Source organism: Lepus europaeus, chromosome 15 (genome assembly GCF_033115175.1).
Source record: "Lepus europaeus isolate LE1 chromosome 15, mLepTim1.pri, whole genome shotgun sequence".
Classification (NCBI taxonomy): Eukaryota; Metazoa; Chordata; class Mammalia; order Lagomorpha; family Leporidae; genus Lepus; species Lepus europaeus.
Window position 1 is genome coordinate 56622438 of NC_084841.1, and position 13904 is coordinate 56636341.

Below are 13904 nucleotides of genomic sequence, written 5' to 3' on the forward strand. Positions count from 1 at the left end.
AGTTGTAAAAGATGTATTTATATTGGTCTGAAAGAAGAACGTGTGATTCCAACCAAATCAGTAATGTCTACTGAGTTCCAGTTCTATTGGAGGGTGAAAGTTCATCCTGATTTTTACATGTCATTTTAACGAGTTGTCTGAGCTCCAAAGTAGTGGAATTAACTCTAGAAAAACACAATTGTGAGTTGTTAACCCTACCATACCAATTAGAAAAATAGCAATAACTATAAAAAAAAGTCACGTGGAGAAAATGAAGCAAGACTCACTCTCAGCACAAAGTCAATCAATTAACACACTACTAGGAAACACCTTGAGTTAATTCCCCCATACAGCTGATTATTATATCTTTACTCTTTATTTGCCTCAAATAGACATATATACATCCTTACCTCCACTTATGACCCAGCTCCCTGCTAATGCTCCAGGGAAAGCAGCAGAAGATGACCCACATGCTTGGGCTCCTGCACCCACGTGGGAGACCCAGAAGAACCCCCCGGCTCCTGCCTTCGGCCTGGTCCAGCCCTGGCCATTGCAACCATTTGAGGAGTGAATTAGCAAATAAAAGAGCTCTCTTTCCCCCATACCCATAACTCTGCCTTTCAAGTAAATAAATAAATCTTAAATCATAAAAAAAAAAGTTATTATGTTATGCCTTCTCCCAGTGCTTTTCTCTTATATCCAAAACCTTATTCATGTTCTGGGTTGGGTTTTGCATATCAGAATCTGTCATGCTCCGTTTCCCATTGCTATAACAGAATACCCGGGACTGGGTACTTTATTAAAAAAAAACAAACAAACTCACAGTTCTGGTGGCAGGAGGGCCCCAACAGCATGGTGCTTGTGTTCTGGTGAGCCCCTGACCCCCCCGGGCTGTGTCACAACATGGTGGAGAAATGGAAAGTGAACCAGCTACAGGTAGTAGTAGAGGCCAAGTACACCAGGAGGCCTCACTTTGTAACAACACCAAGGAATACCAGCTTCAATCCTATGGAGGGCAAGGTGCTCCCTGCCCCCTCCCCTCATGACCACACTGTCTCCCACAAGGCCCACCTCTTAAAGATTCCAGCACCTCAACACACCACACTAGGGGACCAAACCTCCCAGCACATGACCCTGCTGGGGAACAAGCTAAAAGGCTAAAAACATATCTAAACTGGGGCTGGCAGCAGCCTAGCAGGTAAAACCTGCTGTCTATAGTGCCAGCATCCCATATGGGCGACAGTTCAAGTCGCAGCTGCTCAACTTCTGATCCAGCTCTCTGCTATGGCCTAGGAAAGCAGTGGAAGATGGCCCAAGCCTTTGGACCCCTGCACCCGCGTGGGAGACCTAGAAACAGCTCCTGGCTCCTGGTTTCAGATCAGCACAGCTCCATCTGTTGCAGCCATCTGGGGAGTGAACCAGCAGATGGAAGACCTCTCCCTGCCTCTTTCAAATAAATAAATAAATCTTTTAAAAAATTGCTAAATTTTCCACAATACATTATAAATTTCCACCAGGCAGAGACTATGATATCTCATTCTTCTTGTTTTTGTATACTTTCAGAAAACTATTGTAAATTAAATATAATTTACTATTCAAAATTTCAACATCAGGGTTAGTGTTGGTCCAGTAAAGATGCCACTTAGGAAACCCACATCTCATATGCCTAGGTTCAAGTCTCAGCTTTACTTCCAATTCCAGTTTCCTATTAGTGTGTATGCCTGGGAGGCAGCAGGTGATGGCTCAAGTACTTGGGTCCTGCCATTCTCAGGGGAGACCTGGATCAAATTTCTGGCTCCTGGCTTTGACCTTGCCCAGTCCTGGCTGTTGCAGGCATTTGGGGAGTGAACCAGTGGCTGGAAAAAAAAAATTTCTTCCTACCTATCTCCCTGTCTCTTACTCTCTCTTGCTCTCTACTTAAAAAAATAATGATAATAAAATTTAAAAAAAAAAACTTTTACTCTAAAAAAACAAATAAATTTTAAAAAGTTCATCATCTTCAAAACCCCAAACCCAAATTTCCCTATGAATAGTAACAGTTAACAGTGGTTAAGAAGCTATTTGGGATACCCACATGTACAGTTAACATGTATTAATTATATATAACATTCACTGTTGAAGATACTTTTCACATATTAACACATACAATCCCCCTAACAATTCTATATTACTATTACTATTTTACAGATATGAAAACTAAGGTACAGAAAGGCCAAGCGGCTGACCCAAAGTCTCACAATTACTGAGTGGCAGAGTTGGGGGATTCAAACCAAGACAATCCCAGGAGCCCACAATCCTGATTTTTTTAGCAACAGAAAAATAACACAAAGGTCTGTTGCTATATGGCTTTGTCATAGGGCAACTGTGTCCTGGTTCTTGTCTGCAATACAAGAAAAAGATTCAAGAATGAAACATAGCAGGGTCATTGATGTGACACAGGGGTTAAGCCTCTGCCTGTGATGCTGTCATCCCATTTGAGCTGCTCCTCTTCCAATTCACTTCCCTGCTAATGCACCTGGGAAAACAGCAGATGATAACCCAAGTGCTTGGGCCCCTGGCACCCAAGTGGGAGACCCAGATGGTGTTCCAGGTTCCTGGCTTTGGCTCTGTCTCAGCCCCAGTCATTTCAGCCATTTGAGGAGTGACCCAGCAGAAGGAATTTTTCTCCCCCTCCCTGTGCATGTAACTCTGCCTTTTGAATAAATAAATAAACCTTTAAATTTAAAAAAAAAAAAAAAAGAATCAGTGCAGCAGAGGTCAACAGCTAAGCAAGATTTATGCCCGTGCAAAGTGAAAATTCATTCTCAGGAAGCAAGCTGGGCGTGCTCAAGGGCGAGGGGAACTCCAGTGATTTGGGTCCACTCCTTTATAATGATCTGGAGGCAGAGGGGGTGGCGGCAGGGTCTGGGAGAATTGAATATTCATAAGGAGTGGAGTTTGGGGCAGGGCTTGGGTACCACGCATTTCCTGGCCCTAAGGTATAGGATGGAGCAGGAGTGTCAGTCACGGCTATTTTATTATGATGACATTTTAACGAGCTAAAGGCCATAGCAGGAATGCAGTCAACAGCCATGGTGGTTGCACACACACACCGGGAGAAAAAGAAAGAAAAGGAGAGGGGGCTTTGGACCTGCACCTCCCTGCCTACGGCAGCTGGATTTCACAAATGTGCCTGGATTAAGCAGCACAGTTTTACAGTCAAATTTAAAGAAACTCTGTTCTGTACTTTCCAAAATAGGGGATAAAACATAGTGTATAGCAGCACTTAAAAAATCCCCTTTCTTCTCCCATGTCCTGTCCTCACACACGTCAGCAATCCAAAGGCCTCTGTCTAGCCGTCACTCCTGCCCCAAATAAAAAACAAAACAACCACGAAAGCAGCCCCCTCTCCACTCTTCCCTGAGATACAGACGGGCCCAGTCTCCCTGCAGCAGAGGCCGTCCTTGAGAAAGCTGCACATCGGGCTCAGGTTCCTTTTGCGGGGGTGGAAGAAAGGCCGGGAAGCTCACATTTGGTCACTCCTAGAAAATCGCACTAAGAACCACTTGCACAGAGGGTAAGACTAGTGCGCTCCGGTTTTCTGGGTTTGGGTTCAGAACCATTTATTTTTATTTAACTGAAAGGCAGAGTTGGTTCACTCCCAGATCCCAGGACACACTCCAGGTCTCCCACACCTGCGGCCACGTCCAAGGAGCATTAGCCAGAAACAGGATTAGAAGCGGAGGCGGGACTCAAACCCAGGAACTCCCACACGGAACGTGGACGTACCAAGCGGCGGCCTAGCCCCTGTACCACAACGCCCACCCCTACTAACAGCTGTTTAACTACCCCCTGCAGTTCTTAGGCCCAACTCCCCCGCGCTACAGGAACCCGCCGAACCCCAAAGGGCCCTCAGAACGCGCTGCTCACACAGCCAGGCGCCCCAGCCACGTGGAGGGGAGAGGCGATAGGGGCGGGGCCTCGAGTCGTCACGCCGCAGTGGGAGGAGCCAAAAAGGGCGAGGACTAGCAAGTGCTTCATTATGCGCAGGCGCAGGGTTAGGCACTCCCCCGGGAGTGAGGGCTGCTGGGCCGGATGACGTGGCCTGGTAACGTCCCCGCCGGTGCGGCCTCCCGGGAACTCGGCGCTCCCGGAACTGCCCGGGGCCTAGTCCCGTCGCGCGTGGGCTTGTGAGCGGGAGCAGGGGACCTCGGCGGCCCGGCGTGCGGGGCCCGGGCGGGGCCGCCGCCATGGGGGACTGACGCGCCTGCGCCCGCTATTCCGGGGCTGCAGCGAGACATGAGGAGACCCCGCGGCCGGGGCTGCGGCGGCGGCTCGTGAGCCCGGGATGGAGGACAAATACGGCGGGGACGTGCTGGCCGGCCCGGGCGGCGGCGGCGGCGGCGGCCTCGGGCCGGTGGACGTGCCCAGCGCTCGGTAAGGACCGGTCAGGACTCGCTCGCTGCCGGGCGCGGTTGGCAGCCGCGGGCCCGGCCGCTCGGCACACGCGGTCCGCGAGCCGCTTTCCCCAGGCCCCCTCTCGGACCCGGGATGCCGCTGCAGAGTCCAGGCAGCTCCCGCCGAGCCCCCCGGGTCTCCGGGCGAACTGTCCAGCGAAGCTGCCCGCCCGCTCGCGCTTGCGGCGTTGCCCGAAGTCCTAGTTGAGCGCCTACTTAACCTTTCTGACATCTGCCTGGGGGGCGGTGTCGCCGTCGTCTTGAACGCCCAGGTTAGCCCAGCGCATCAGGAAGCCAGCCTCAGCACCCGGCGTTCTTTTCCTTCCCGTTTCTGTTAGTGTACTTGTCAGAAGATGGAGACAGCGCAGACATTCCTAGAGTAAAAAGTGAAAATTCCCCTTGACCCTGTACCCCCAAGATGAGGGACCGAGTGGTCCAGGGACCGACCCCTTCCTGACTGCTGAGGTGGCCTCACGGGGCCGTAAAAGGCAGGCCAGCAGTTTGCTTGGGACTGATACCTGTTGCCTCTGCTAGTCGTGAGGCTACGTTCTTGTTGAGATGTAAAGATTGCTGTGATAAATTCTTTAGGACCATAGTAACAGCGTTATTCACATTACTCGTTTTTGTGAAAAGAACACCACTTAATGCTGGAACAGAACTTAAACCACCTGCATCTTTTTAGCATTAATTTCCCAATCTGTTTTGAGGAACTTGTTTTGTGAATAACAGCATATCTGATACTAATTATTGAGACGTGACAACTCAATGCTGTAAGCGATTCTGGTCTGGATATGGTTGGCAGTAGAATGGGAAAATGCTGTAGAAGACACTACTAGGTCACCTGACAAGATTGGACTACGGACCATAGATTAAAGTATCATCACCGATAGGTTTCCTGAAGTTGATAATCACTCCAGGCTTTATAGGAAGACATCCGTGTTCTTAGAAAATACAAGTATTTAAAGGTAAAAGAGAATGATGCCAGTATATATGGAACTTACTGTCAAAAAGTCCAGGGGGAAAACATGTTTTGTGTATATTGAGAGAGAGCAAGAAGGCAAATGGGACAGCACATTGTGCTAAATTCCCAGCACAGGGGACTTAATGACCAGCTTTGTGGTGTTAGCAGGTTGTCCCCACTTGCAACTCCAACATCCCATATGGGCCCCGATTCTTGTCCCAGCTGCTCCACTTGTGATCCAGCTCCCTGTTAATGTGCCTGAGAAAGCAGCAGAAGATGGCCCAAGTGCTTGGGCCCCTGCCACCCAATGTGGAGACCCAGAGGTTGAGTTCCAGGCTCTTGGCTTTGGCCTGGCCCAGCCCCAGACATTTTGACCATTTGAAGAAAGAACCAATAAATGGAAGATCTCTTTCTCCTTCTCTTCTGTAGTTTGGCCTTTCAAATAAGTAAGTCTAAAAAAACAAGGTAGGGAATTTAGATAAAATGTACTATTCTTGCAAATTTTGTGCAAACTTCAAATAACTTTTTGAGTAGTTTAAAAGGATTGTTTTTAAGTACTGTGCTCATTGTTTTAGGTAAATATGGTAAATAACTCTTTGCCATCTAGTTTGCATCATTTGCTTAGCAGATTTACCCTTTTAATGTAGTTGATTGCAGACTCAAATTCAACTCAGGACTGGTTGAATTTTGATGGATTCCAGATTATAAGAGTTTTGCTTTTCATAAACTAATTGATAGATCCTTCAGTTGTGGGTATTTTTATACCAGAATTCACAGCCATGGATTGTCTTAGTTATATGACCTTAGGCAACTTAACTTTCATACAACTCTGCATCTCTGGATGTGTGTAAAGCAAGGATATAACTCAGTCTGTGGGACTGTTCTAACAAGTAAGCGACATTCTGTACCCCAAGCATTTGGAACACACAAGGTGCTCGATAACTGTGGGCTGTCACTCTAATCTTCAAGGCAGATTAATTAACAGATGAGCTGTGGGGTCTAGATTATTTCAGTCCCTGCTAGTAGTGCCTACTACATAACAGACACTTGAGTATTTATTGAATGAATTGGATCTGAATTACATCCTGATTTTTTTTTTTTTTTTTTTTTTTTTTTTGTGCCAGTGAACTGTGAGCTACTGCAGTGAGCAAAGCCCAGGAAGCAGGTGTGAACCTGAGTCCAAATTTCAGTATTTCCAGGTTTAGACAACCAAAGAGCTTTCTAACCTTTCACAGAAAAGACCTTTGCAGAAGTAGTGGCAAATAATGGTTGATAGCTGGGGGAAGTGAATTGGATCCCTCTGTGTTGCTAGGAGGGTGGATAACTCAGGGCCACTTTCCTCTCCCTCCCCAAATCTTAATAAATGAAGCTGTTGTTAGACTATCTACTGATATGATGGTATGTGGTTTCTTTGCCATAGCTAGTGTTTTTCATCATTAGCCCAACAGGAAGACGTTGCTAATTGGAACTTTAAAAATCAAAGAACATAAGTTTTAGCTAAAATGTTAAAATAGTTCTCCTAATTTAACAATGTTAGCAAAAGATCTTCAATATATATTATGTGAAAAGTTATACAGCAGTATCACAGTATGTGTACAGTTGTGAATGTGTGAATGAATGTAAAGTGATATGTGTGTACACACATGGAAGTGCAAAGGAAAGGGTTAGGGGGTATACCAGCTTGGTTACCTTGGAGGAGGAAATTGCGAATGATTTTATTTAAAATTTTACAACCCACTACTTATAAGTTATTTTATAATTAGAATTTTTGTTTTCATTTCTTACTTAGAAGGCAGATAGAGAAGGAGCTTCCATCCACTTGTTCACTCTCCAAATGTCTGCAACAGCCAGGGCTGGGCCAAGCCAAAGCCAGGAGCCAAGAACTCTGTCTAGGTCTCTACATGGGTGGCAGAGGCCCAAGCATCTCAGCCACCATCTGCTGCCTCCCAGGGCACATTAGCAGGGAGCTGAAATTGGAAGTGGAGCCAGAACTTGAACCCAGGGACTCCTATATGGATGCAGGCATACCAAGTAATATCTTAACTGCTGGGCCAAATACCCACTTCTACTCCTATCTAGTATCAGATCATGATAGTATTACATTATCAAGAAATGTTTTGTTGGGAAGCCAGTGTTGTGGCACAACAGGTTAAGCTGTCAGCTGTGATGCCTCCATCCCATATGGGAGCCGGTTTCAGTCCCAGCTGCTCCACTTCCTGCTAATGCTCCTGGGAAAGTAGAAGAAGATGGCCCAAGTACTTGGACTCCTGCAACCCACTAGGGAGACCTGGATGGAGTTCCAGACTCCTGGCTTCAGTTTGGCCCAGTCCTGCCATTGTGGCTGTTTGGGAAGTGACTAGTGGTTGGAAGATTGATCAATATCTTTCCTTCTTTGTCTGTCCCCCTCTCTAACTCTGCCTTTCAAATAGATAAATATTGTTCCATGAGACTGTCTTGGCACTGAAGTATCAGATCTTTTAATTTTGTTCATACTTCAGAAAAGTGTTACCCCCACCTTAAAACAAGAATATTAAATATAACTTAGTTTTCTTTGATGGTTTTTGGTGACTCTGAGCATCATCTGGTGAACTAAGCCTACGTACAGTAGCATCCTCAAGGTTTTGTCCCAGTGCTAGTATTTTGTATAGCTGTTCTCTGTGTTTTCAAAGATGCTTTCCCTTATGTGGTAACTCCTACTTAGTTTTCAGTACAGACTTAAACATCTCAGACTCTTTAAAGACATCCTTTACTTTCCCATTTAGTAAGTGTTTTCCACATCAGTTCTTTTGGAAGTCTCTGTTAAGCTGCTTGGGCTACATAAATAGTTTGCCTACCTGTCTTTCCTAGTAAACCACCAGGTCCTTCAGGGTGGGGTCTATGATACACATTGAATGCCTTGGGATAGCACCTAGAATGTGTTTAGTTGCAAGTAACCAGAGCTACCACCTGTGATGCCAGTATCCTATATCAGAGCACATGATCAAGTCCCGGCTTCTCTGCTTCCAATCCAGCTCCCTGCTAATATTCCTGGGAAAACAACAGAAGATGATCCAAGTGTATGGGCTCCCACCACCCAGATAGGAAATCATGATAGAGTTCCAGGCTCCTGGTTTTGCCCTAGCCCAGCCCAGATACTACAGCTATTTGGGAGTGAACCAGCAGATGGAAGATCTGTTAGTCTCTCTGCCTTTCAAATAAATAAATTTAAAAAAGAAAAAGGTTGTAATTCTGAGGCCGGCATTGTGGTACAGTGGGTTAAGGTGCCACTTGTGACTCCAGCATGCCATATCAGAAAGCTCATTCTAGTCCTGTCTGCTCTCCTGTGAAGCAGTGGATGATGGCCCTGCCACCCACATGGGAGACTAGGATGGAATTCCTGACTCCTGGCTTCAGCCTGGCCCACCCCTGGCTGTTGCAGCCATTTGGGGAATGAACCAGCAAATGGAAGCACTCTCTCTGTCTCTGTCTCTTTCTCATTCTGCCTTTCAAATAAACAAATCCTTTTAAAATAAGAATTTATTCATCTTACATAAAAGAGACCAGAGGTTGCTGGTATTTGTTAGGAACCCTCAGTGATGCCATCTGGGACCTGAATTGTTTGTATCTCTCTTTTTAATTTAAAGATTTTATTTCTTTGAGAGGTAGCGTTACAGACGGAGAGATGGAGAGACAAAGGTCTTCCATCTGCTGGTTCACTCCCCAAATGGCCGCAGTGGCTAGAGCTGCGCCATCTGAAGACAGGAGCCATGAGTTCCTTCTGGGTCTCCCATGCGGATGTAGGGGCCCAAGCCCTTGGGCCATCTTCCACTGCTTTCCCAGGCCACAGCAGAGAAGTGGGTCGGAAGAGGAGCAGCTGGGACACAAACGGGCGCCCATATGGGATGACAGCGCCGCAAGTGGAGGCTTAGTCTACTACGCCGCAGCGCCAGCCCCTATTTCTATCTTTCTGCTCTGCCATCATTGGTGTGTGAGCTTCCATATTCAGGCTTATTATAAAATGGATGTGGCAGCTTTAGATAAAAAATATTTTAGATTAAAATTCTCATTTAGGGGCCGGTGCACATGGGAGAATCAGAAGAACCTCCTGGCTCCTAGCTTCGACCCAGCCCAGCCCCATCTGTTGCTGCCATTTGGGGAGTAAACCAGCAGATGGAAACTCTCTCTTTCTCCCTCCACCAACACCTTCTTTCTCTGTATTTCTGCCTTCAAATAAATAAATCTTTAAAATCCTCCTTTAAAGCAAGAAGAAAGTGGAAGAAGGAGTTCCAGGTACATCTTGCCCCTATTATTAGTAAGAGGGAAAGCTTAAGCCCCCGCCTGTCAAACTTCCCTAAGACTCCTTGGCCGTATATTGGCATCTGGCACATAGAAAGTGGGCAAGGAATGTTGGAAGGATGGCTCAATAGCCCTATGAGGAATGTACAAGATTCCCGGCAGACATCGAGAATGCCTGGGCTGCTGTGATTTTGAATGTAACTCCATCTGTTTTTACTGGTCTTTGTTTTTTCCCCCATCCTGTCCTACTGATCATGTTGTTCTTTGTGAGCTTGCTGCTTTTCTGCTGCCTTATTTCCACACCTGGATAAGCCTTTAAGGAGCAAAGCATGGGTGGTTTTAAGCTTCCCTCTCCACTTTCTTTTCTCATTTTGAATTTTGGCTGGGGTGCTAATAGTTTAAATTGCCAGAAGTTTAACTACCACCTATGTAGTATATTGCTGTACTGTGGGTGTTACTTTTCTAGGTATCACTGTCACACGAGTGTGTTGTAGAAGTAGCTTTCTTTCCTTTGGTCATCATTTCCTGACCATGTATTACACATGCTCAACTATTAGTTTTGTGAGCTGATTATCAACTGCTGCCACAAGCCAAATAATTAGGATTAATATAGTTTAGGCCAGCGCCGTAGCTCAACAGGCTAATCCTCCGCCTTGCGGCGCTGGCACACTGGGTTCTAGTCCCGGTTGGGGCGCCGGATTCTGTCCCGGTTGCCCCTCTTCCAGGCCAGCTCTCTGCTATGGCCCGGGAAGGCAGTGGAGGATGGCCCAAGTCCTTGGGCCCTGCACCCACATGGGAGACCAGGAGAAGCACCTGGCTCCTGGCTTCAGATCATCGAGATGCGCCGGCCGCAGCGGCCATTGGAGGGTGAACCAACGGCAAAGGAAGACCTTCCTCTCTGTCTCTCTCTCTCACTATCCACTCTGCCTGTCAAAAAAAAAAAAAAATATATATATATATATATAGTTAAATACTATATATACTTAAATCTATGAATTTTTCTCTAGTTTAAGCAAGTCAAAGTCTAAATTAATCTTAGGCTTTAATATGCATTGTGTTTTTCATTTTAAAGATGATTTAAGGGAGCAGGTATTTGGCTTAACAGGTTGTCTAATCCCACATCAGAGTGTATTGGCTCAATCCTCCTGCTAATGCAGACTCTGAGAGGCCGTGATGATGGCTCAAATGACTGGTTTCTGCCACCATGTGGAAGACCTGGATTGAGTTCCCAGCTCCTGGTTCCCACCTCGGCCCAACCACAGCAGCTCTCTGTACTGGGGAGTGAGCCTGCAGATCAGGGCATTCTCTCTCAGGGGACAGTTGAGAAGAGGAGAACCGTTAGAGATACAGCTTCACCCTCCCTGGCTCTCTGGGCTCTAACTTCCCAGTCTTCAGTATGGGAGAAATGGAGCTAGAGAATTTCCATGGTGTTTTCCACCTGCTATGTACTAGTGTCCTATTTTTTTTCCTAGTACACATACATTTACTTTCATACCTAGATAACTGCTAGGGATTTGATGGGCTTTCCAGAAGGGTTCTCCTGCTGGAAGGTTAAAACCCAGCTGTTAGCATTTTGGAGTTCAGTGAGACAAGAGGAGGACAGGCTAACAAGATAAGCTCCTTTTTTCATCTCCATGTTTCTTGTCCCATACCTTATCCTTTCTTTGCCCTGTGTCTAGAACTCACCAGAGGCTAAGCCTCCGAGCTCCTGCAGTGGCTGAGGGGAGAGAGGTGGTTGCATGCCTGTGGTGGGCAGGAACCTGGGGATCTGATTACTTGGAAGCCTTCTGGAGGATCCTTCTGAGGTGCCTTTTCAGAACTCTGCAGTTCCCTTCGCTGCTTTCACCACAGCCCTTGCTACAGTCACTCATCAAGGCAGACGAGGGGCAACCCTATTTCCAATCCTCTGCTCCTGCGTTGTCAGCTTCTGGTTTCATCATAGATAGAATTAAGTTTCTGTTCCTGTTCTCATTTGTTTGGAATAATTGTTTTAAAAAGTAAATTGCCAAATAGTTCAGACAATTCAGTTAACCAATAATTTTTTTTTTTAAGATTTATTTATTTTTTTATTTGAGAGGTAGAGTTGCAGACCGACAGAGAGAAAGGTCTTTCATCCACTGGTTTAGTCCCCCCAATGGCCGCATGGCCAGAGCTGGGCCAATCCAAAGCCAGAGGACAGGAGCTTTTTCCATTCTCCCATGTGGGTGCAGGGACCCAAGCACTTGGGCCATCTTCTACTGCTTTCCCAGGCACATTATCAGAGAGCTGGATTGGAAGTAACACAGCCAGGACTCAAACCAGTGCCCATATGGGATGCCGGCACCACAGGTTACCGGCTACACCATGGCCCCAGCCCCAACCAAGAATATTTTTATCTTTAGTTTGGCACTTTAAGATTTATTTATGTATCTTTATTTGAATGGTACAGCTACAGAGAGACAGATACTCCCACCATCCTCTGGTTCACGCCCCAAATGGCCTGCAGTAGCCAGTCTATACCCAGGCAACGTGTGGAACCCGGAACTCAACTTGGTTTCCAGCATGAGTGGCAGGGGCCCAAGGACATGTGCTGTTTTTTGTTTTTGTTTTTGTTTTATTAAGATTTATCTGTTGTGGGGCAGCACTGTGGCATGATAGCCTAAGCCTCCGCCTGCAGCACTGGCATCCCATATGGGCGTCAATTTGTTTTCCGGCTGCTCCTCCTCTGATCCACCTCTCTGCTATGGCCTGGGAAACCTCAGGCCCCTACACCTGCATGGAAGACACAGAAGAAACGCCTGGCTCCTGATCAGCCCAGCTCCGGCCATTGTGGCCATTTGGGGAGTGAACCAGCGGATGGAAGACCTTTCTCTCTGTAATTCCACCTCTCAAATAAATAGATTTATCTTTAAATCTTTTTTTTTAAAGGTTTATCTATTTATTTGAAAGAGCAAAGGAGGAGAGAAAGTGTTAATATCCATTGTAAAGAAACCACAAAATATATGCTACAAGGTTGTTGGTAGTGAGCACATGGGTAGTGAGTTGTTTGGGGGTGTTTTGTGTGTGTTTGTATGTTGGTTTTCCTTTATGTATAGTATTTCTGTGGTTTCTGAAGTGACCTCTGTTATATAAAAATAAAAAACCAAAGCTCACTGAATACTTTATGATTTCAAAGATAAAAATTTTTTTCTGCTTTTGTTTTTCAGATTAACGAAATACATTGTGTTACTATGTTTCACTAAATTTTTGAAGGCTATAGGACTTTTTGAATCATATGATCTTCTGAAAGTAGTTCACATTGTTCAGTTCATTTTTATATTAAAACTTGGGTGAGTGTTTACAGGTTTCTTCTTAATGTTTTGTATTTCTTTGAAAATCTTGCTTTAACTGAGTATCTTTAGGAAACTTTATATAGAATGTTTTGTGCAATTTATGGCTCCTTAAAAGTACTTGAAATTTTTTTCAAATAGAAGAATACCTAAGGTTAAAGGTAAAAGAGAAAGATAAGAAAAGGAGAATGTTGTGCTGTAATCACTTACCTAACATGGGTCTTTGCTTTAGTTTGTGTTAGTGAGATTTTTGCCAAGTTCTCTTAATGTATGTCTTAATAACTGTTTCAGCTTTCATTCTGTTGCACTACCTCCATCACGTAGTTTCTGACAGACTCCAGTGGACTTTCTGAGAGAACAAGAGTGAAAAGAGCAGATAATGTCTTGGTATTTTTATAAAAATAGTTTTGACCCTGCAGACTCCCTGGAAGGGAGACCCTGGCAGCTCCCAGAACAATCCCACTTAGGTAGCCAGTCTTCAAGCAGGCTTAGCTTAGCCCAGAACTTTCTTATTTTCTGAGTTAAACTCTACTGGCCTGAGTTTCCTATTCCTTTAGTATAAGCTTGGTATTCTACGTATAGTAAGGAATCCTTTTAAAGATTGCTAGACCTTGAGATTGATAGTGGCCACTCTCCATGTTAATAAAAATCTGCTAGAATTGAGAGTGTAATTTTGGTAATTTGGGGGATTATTGGCTAGGAACTTTTAGGCTCCAGTTGTGTGCATTTTTATATAGCTATTTTAGTTAGTAATGTGGAAGATATGTAGTTAGTACTTTCTTCATTTCTATTGGTTCAAGTTTTGTTATCACTGAATTTTAGAGAGCACAGGAATTATTTTCTGGTATTTTATGTCACGAATGAATACTGAGACTCCTTTACTTTTGTGATTTGTGAACTAGTATTGAAAACAGTTCTAAAAAAAGGAGTTGTCAGATTGTTGCA

The 13904-nt window shown here is 45.3% G+C and overlaps 1 protein-coding gene across 1 annotated transcript in view; it reads left to right on the forward strand.

Annotated features, from left to right (window-relative positions):
* The first annotated feature begins 4050 nt into the window (after window positions 1-4050).
* SLC30A5 (solute carrier family 30 member 5) overlaps window positions 4051-13904 on the forward strand; it is a 39435-nt gene continuing 29581 nt past the window's right edge. The window contains exons 1-2 of the mRNA XM_062212177.1: window positions 4051-4395; window positions 12837-12959. Coding sequence (XP_062068161.1) covers window positions 4307-4395; window positions 12837-12959 — 212 coding nt within the window. The 5' untranslated portion in view covers window positions 4051-4306. The remainder of the gene's footprint in view (window positions 4396-12836; window positions 12960-13904) is intronic.